Source organism: Saccostrea cucullata, unplaced genomic scaffold (assembly GCF_032062105.1).
Source record: "Saccostrea cucullata isolate Sc308-1 unplaced genomic scaffold, CSIRO_AGI_Scuc_v1 ctg6727, whole genome shotgun sequence".
NCBI lineage: Eukaryota > Metazoa > Mollusca > Bivalvia > Ostreida > Ostreidae > Saccostrea > Saccostrea cuccullata.
Window position 1 is genome coordinate 25,141 of NW_026928581.1, and position 6,957 is coordinate 32,097.

Sequence of the window (6,957 nt, forward strand, 5' to 3'; positions counted from 1 at the left end):
TTTTCATATGGAATGGGTTCAGACACCATTTTTTAAACAAATTCTTTTTTATGAACTTTGATACTTGAGAAATATGTTGCATTTCTGTCTTTGCCTTCTACGCCCCTGTTCTTCAAAAGTAAAACAAAAGGAGCATTTAACACAATACACGTCACATTCTGCCGGTTTTTTGATTAACAGACATACGCTTTATGATACATTACAAAATCATTGTTCAATATACAAGGAAAACTTCACAGTTTAGTTCATGGTATGGTTACGTACATTAAACCGTCATTTTACACTGAAGCAAAGTTAATGTTGGTAACTTAATTACTTAAATAGCATTTTGTCTTTTCCAATAGAAAAACTATTCAACAATCACAAAAAGTGTTCGATTTCTACGGATCCTGATTCAACATTGCCAGGAATACAATATTGGAAAGCACAATGATAATCATTGTAACTGCAAAGAACCCCTTTTCTAGATCGGTACCTAAATCCTTGTATTTAGCCCAGATAAGCAATCTCGGTAAGAACCCACGTGAGAGTTCCTTGTAACTTCGATTACGTAAATTGTAATTCACGTGACTGACAATGACAAATATCTGCACCAAACAGGCAATGGACAGATCCATTACCATCTTCATGGCTAAAATCGACAGGGTGGGTCCTGAAGATTCAGGGATTTGTTGAGTTACTATGGTTAGATATACAGCTATCGCCAGAAGCAGTGTCACGGAGTAGCCACACCGTTCACCGCAATCCCATGGCAACATAAACACGAATAGTTGAAGAACTTCCATGAAAAGGATAGGTAAAATCAGAAAAAGAACAAAATATGCCGCGCGCCGCTTCATGGTAAACACTATCCTAGCCATTGTAATAGGTGAGGTCCCTTCTTTCTTAATGCTACTCACAGTGATACTTGTATCTTTCACTTGCCAAAAGTTGTTTGTTTCAAAATGATCCATGTTAACTTTACTGCTGTTTGGTGTAAAGACAATTTCATTGTTGAAGAAGCCCCAGGCAGCTACTTCGATGGAACAGGTTTGTGTGTCGTACGGGAAAAAAGAAAAATCTGCACTACAGTCCGAGGTAAATATGTCCATTTTCATCATTAGTGCTGTTCCCGACGTATTAAACATGACTGAGTGTTTAAACATTTCTTGAAATACATCTCGACTATGGGGATTCATTTGAAGAACCTGCGGCGTCCAGACTTCTGTATCCAGGAAATACATGTATTTAATATCATGGTCATGGTTGTCAATACTTACAGACAACGCAGATAGCCAATTTTGTTTGATCCTCTCATCAACCCAACACAGCTCCAGAATACCACTTATTGTAAATTTCCCATCCTTATCGTCATAGTTAATTAGTCTAAAGGCAGTGAACTTCAGGTTTACAAATATCGGGTTCTGTTCAGGACTTAACTCCTTGGCGTAACCTGCAAGGATAGCTTTTCGAAGATCATGCCTGGACGATGAGACTAGAGCACACAGTGCTGTTACAGTAATGATAATATTCGCCAAAATATCCATGGTGTTGCCTGGAACAAAAACATTGATTATGTAATATCAACAGTTTGTTTCCCAGATGAAATAAAAGCTTTCCTGATAAATTAACCTTTTTTTTTTCATTTATCCAGCATCCTCGCAATGCAGGTGGTCCTGAGTCAACAACATTGTGGGCTGACATAAGCTACGTCTTTCGGAAAATTAATAAATTTAGATAGTTTTTTTTTTCTTTCTACCTAGCTGCAAAACTGAGGCGTTATGATTTTATAAATTTTAGTGTTAAAACCTATATAAAACCATAACGCAACAGTTCTGCAGCTACCCCAAAACATTCACATTAATTAAGCCATTCTATGATCATTTACGAGGGTCGTTAGAAAAGTTCGCGGACACTTTGCATTACGGAAAATCTATTTTGTACTGTGAAGTATGACCTATGTCTGAATAAATTCCTACATTTTGTTTATTGGTATGTAAAAAATCAGGTTCATATAATAAAATCTTGAAAATTTACAACGATTTTTACTATGAGGTCATGGAATTCACGGAGCAATCACTTGACGTAAGGGGACGTGACAACCCGATTTCAACCGGTAAAGTTTTGTCGTAGTGTTCTATAAATCTTTCATTTCTTCAGATTTTTCTTATCTATTTTCTACTTTAAAATTGAATATCTATATCAAGACATATTACTTTTCTTTTATATAATGTCTTTTGTACTGATTCGGATATTATTGAGATCTTTAAAAAAGTCTCTGCAGTTAATCGATCAGGTATGGAAACTATGCAAAACATATAGGCGCAACGCAACGTCCATGCGATACGGGGGTATTGAAGTATCGATGGAGGTAATCATTCAAAATGTTAATCCTTCCATTCTTATGAAGCTACAACCATTTGAAAACTTGTCCTTTGTAGGTGTAGGATATTCCCGGCAGCATCTTGAACATTTTAATCTCTTTTTAGACATTTTCCAGTCTGCATACATAATTTTTACATAGTGCAGTGCTCCATGACGCTAAATGGCGTTCCGATTTTTGGCTGTGTTTTTAAGCGTTGATCAGTTAAAAACGGCTATAAAACAGTCATATACCCTCCAATTTAGTTCAAAATTTCTCCCAGTGACGTTTCATGAATACTATAGCGGCAGGTAAAATATCAGAAAACTCTTTGCGGTACAATTGTGCAGTTTTTAATTTTAATGAAGAGTCTTTGTGATGTAAACGTGCCAAAATGTAGCATGCTCCGTGAAGCAAGATTTATCAAAATAAAAAAGCTGTATATTTTTCAATAATCATCGGAGAGCACCAAATTCTTGTATATTTATTGGAAAAAAGGTAAAGATTTTATCTGCAAAGTTTGACCGGTTTCGTGGAAATAGCGCGCTCACAATAAAACTTGTCCGCGAACTTTTCTAACACCCCTCGTACTTGTAACAAGTGCATTTGAAGGGCCAACTGAATCCCTTCTGTTAACATTATCTCACTTTGTATGAAAGCTTTAATTTGAAAAAGAGAGAAACAAGCTCTGGAGCATGTCTGGACAATTTCCAAATATGGAAATCAAGAACGATAACTGTAAATTGCTATAAATAAACAGAATACACAAGGTGCTTTGTCCTCTGACCAGTCAGATAACGGAATTCGGGAAAATCAATGAGAAAATAAATAAAACACGTGGTTTAAAATTCTTTAGCCAATTTTTTGTAAATTTTATGCATGTTTAGGAATTATATAGCATATAAAAAAACATTCTACTAGTAAGGCTTAAAATAAATTCTAAGTGCAAATAAAAACAATGGCATTTATTATATATGTATGTGTGTGTTTATAACAGATTTTTTGTCAAAAATCTTTTGAAGAAAAAAAAAGCAAGAAGTTTTAGGGGCAACGTGTTCTGTCCCCTTCCTGTTAAAATTACTAATTTAAATTGATGCGGCTTAGTCATATTATCTTAATGTATTAGTGCAGTTTGCTTTTGAAAAAAAAGTTGGGATTTTACATCCACTGCGGCCACTAATCTAACATTTAATTTTAATTAGATTGTCCACATCCCATACGAAATAGGATTTTTGAGTTAAGACATTTTTTTTCTTTTTTGCATGTCAAAGATTGTTTTAGTAAGCTGTAAGCCTTCTTTTCTCCCTCCTCCCTTCCCACTTAAAAACGATACTACATTGTAAGTGTACGTGACTGCGAACTGACAACACAACCTGTAATCTACAGTGGAGCCTCATTTATCCGGACGCTTTGGTTCCTAGTTAATTTTCCAGATACGTGAAGCGTTCGGATATCTGGATTACCAGTTAAACAAGACAAAATAATATTAAAGAATTCCGTTCCGATGAAAAAATATCCGGAAACTGAAACGTCCGGATATCTGAAGGTCCATTGTATTTTATAAGAAATTCTCAAATTTATATTCCAAAATGTCGATCAAATAAAAAAAAAAATAATTATAATCTAGATCTGCTCCGCCTTCGTACTTTGAATACGGTAACACGACCAAACTAGGCATAACGACCTTTACTGATGTAATTTGATACATGTATCAAGTCCTTCATGCTCGTGTCGTAAAGTTGAGGACACATATTATTTTTTTATTGCGTGTCCAAAGTATGTGAAAGTCAGAAAATAATTTTTAAATATTGTTTTACAATTTGACAAAATCCACATTCTAGATACATGTCTCTTCTTTTGTTCAAACATTTATCAAGCATTCTGGTAGATTTCCTTCTTGGTTATTGTACCAATATACGCATTTTTACAAAATTATTTGTATTTATATAATTATATACAAGGGTCGTTAGAAAAGTTCGCGGACACTTTGCATTACGGAAAATCTATTTTGTACTGTGAAGTATGACCTATGTCTGAATAAATTCCTACATTTTGTTTATTGGTATGTAAAAAATCAGGTTCATATAATAAAATCTTGAAAATTTACAACGATTTTTACTATGAGGTCATGGAATTCACGGAGCAATCACTTGACGTAAGGGGACGTGACAACCCGATTTCAACCGGTAAAGTTTTGTCGTAGTGTTCTATAAATCTTTCATTTCTTCAGATTTTTCTTATCTATTTTCTACTTTAAAATTGAATATCTATATCAAGACATATTACTTTTCTTTTATATAATGTCTTTTGTACTGATTCGGATATTATTGAGATCTTTAAAAAAGTCTATGCAGTTAATCGATCAGGTATGGAAACTATGCAAAACCATATAGGCGCAACGCAACGTCCATACGATGCGGGGGTATTGAAGTATCGATGGAGGTAATCATTCAAAATGTTAATCCTTCCATTCTTATGAAGCTACAACCATTTGAAAACTTGTCCTTTGTAGGTGTAGGATATTCCCGGCAGCATCTTGAACATTTTAATCTCTTTTTAGACATTTTCCAGTCTGCATACATAATTTTTACATAGTGCAGTGCTCCATGACGCTAAATGGCGTTCCGATTTTTGGCTGTGTTTTTAAGCGTTGATCAGTTAAAAACGGCTATAAAACAGTCATATACCCTCCAATTTAGTTCAAAATTTCTCCCAGTGACGTTTCATGAATACTATAGCGGCAGGTAAAATATCAGAAAACTCTTTGCGGTACAATTGTGCAGTTTTTAATTTTAATGAAGAGTCTTTGTGATGTAAACGTGCCAAAATGTAGCATGCTCCGTGAAGCAAGATTTATCAAAATAAAAAAGCTGTATATTTTTCAATAATCATCGGAGAGCACCAAATTCTTGTATATTTATTGGAAAAAAGGTAAAGATTTTATCTGCAAAGTTTGACCGGTTTCGTGGAAATAGCGCGCTCACAATAAAACTTGTCCGCGAACTTTTCTAACACCCCTCGTATATCTACCAATTGCATCAATTTGTTAACTTTTGCAAATTTGTATACTTTAAAAATTCATGTTTAACTCTAACAATTTAAATGTGTAATTTACAGCTGATTTACATGTAGGGAGAGGGCGTTATAAGTCTTCAGAACTTGTGCCAAATCCCTTTGTAATAAAATTACAATAAAATATGTTCGAATCAATTAATGATAACTTTAAAGTATTTTTTAAAAGTTTGATAATTTATCTGGTAAATTTTGTTAGTGCAAAAAAAATTAGAATATCTCATCTGAGCTGTCTTCAAGGTATACCCCCTTTTTTTTTTTGCAAAAATAGACATATTATAGGCATTCCAATTTACGAAATACCTTTTTCACCGTTTTTGTTGGATTACACCCCCCCTTTTCAATTTGCTTCCGATTCCTATGAATCATGTAATCAACAGACAAGCGATTGGAAAATATTATCAGAGTAAAAATAATTGATAAATTGCAAATTTTGTTTAGTAAATCACATTCAAATAGATAGTTCAAGGAATTAAAACAGCTACAAAAGGAGTTCAACGTCGAGTATAGTGTAAATATAATGAACAGGTCCAGTACAATCTCTTGATTTAGCTATATAGATTTAAATAACTATATAGCTTTATTACGCTATTCAGAATAGCTTAATTAAGTTATTTTACTACACTTTGTTCTTAAAGGTGTAATTCTCTCAGTATGTACAATAAAAGCGCACCTTGGTCAGTTGATGCAGTGATGATTTTCAACATTGAACTCTATATAGCTAAATCAAGAGATTGTACTGGACCTGATGAATATTGTAAGTTGTATCTTTTAAAATTCTCAATCGCATGGATGATATCACTAATCAAAAACGTCAGTTTGAGATCCTTACCTTTTTCAAGCGTGTCCTTCCTTAATCACTCTTGATAAACTTCGTCCATTGGCTTTGAAAACCTTGAACCAACTGCATTTACAATATTGAGTAAAATCTTAATTGTGAATACTGTTCGAAATTTAGCTACACGAAAGCGCCCTAGGCAAGCTACGAAACCATTGGTTCTTTGCTTTACAAAATACCTTTGACCTCAAAATTAAACATTTGCGCTTACATATATGGGTGTATATATACAGACAATGTCTACCACCTCCTCGATAAATATAATTAGCGAGTGTACACTTTAAAATTCTGAACTACTCTTCAATGGTCTAATATGATATTTAGAATTATAAATATTGCAAGTTATTGTCCCTCGCTGTCGAGAAAGCGAGTGGACATTTAAATTAATTCGTCTGTCAGTCTGTCCGTCTGACACAAAAACTTTACCCTTGTTCATATATTTTGAATGAGAGGAGAAATGACTCTCATATTATACATGTATATTGGCTTTGACAAGACCTTTCTAGATCCAGAATTCGAAGCAAGTCTGCTCCAAAAACCCTAACCTGCTCTAAAAATATTTATAAGCTGAAATTGCAGCATCTGAAACATTGACTGGTTCATTGAAACACACTAGAAGCATCTTCCATGCATCTCTGGATTAATAGAGGGCACATGATAGGTACTTAAAAACATAACTGCACCCAAATCGTAACCTGGGACGCCA

General features: G+C 34.1%; 1 protein-coding gene across 1 annotated transcript; it reads right to left on the minus strand.

Moving 5' to 3' along the window:
- Positions 1-239: 239 nt before the first annotated feature.
- LOC134278027 (neuronal acetylcholine receptor subunit alpha-6-like) lies at positions 240-6,319 on the minus strand. The gene is made up of 2 exons (XM_062760343.1): positions 6,246-6,319; positions 240-1,534 (listed from the first exon to the last, which is right to left on the minus strand). Exon 2 carries the CDS (start codon positions 1,524-1,526, stop codon positions 381-383), a length of 1,146 nt encoding a protein of 381 aa, XP_062616327.1. The 5' UTR covers positions 1,527-1,534; positions 6,246-6,319; the 3' UTR covers positions 240-380.
- Between the last annotated feature and the right edge of the window lie 638 nt (positions 6,320-6,957).

Coding starts and splice junctions, on each gene's coding strand:
- LOC134278027 (XM_062760343.1), bottom strand. CDS start 1,526: ATGGATATTTTGGCGAATATTATCATTACTGTAACAGCACTGTGTGCT.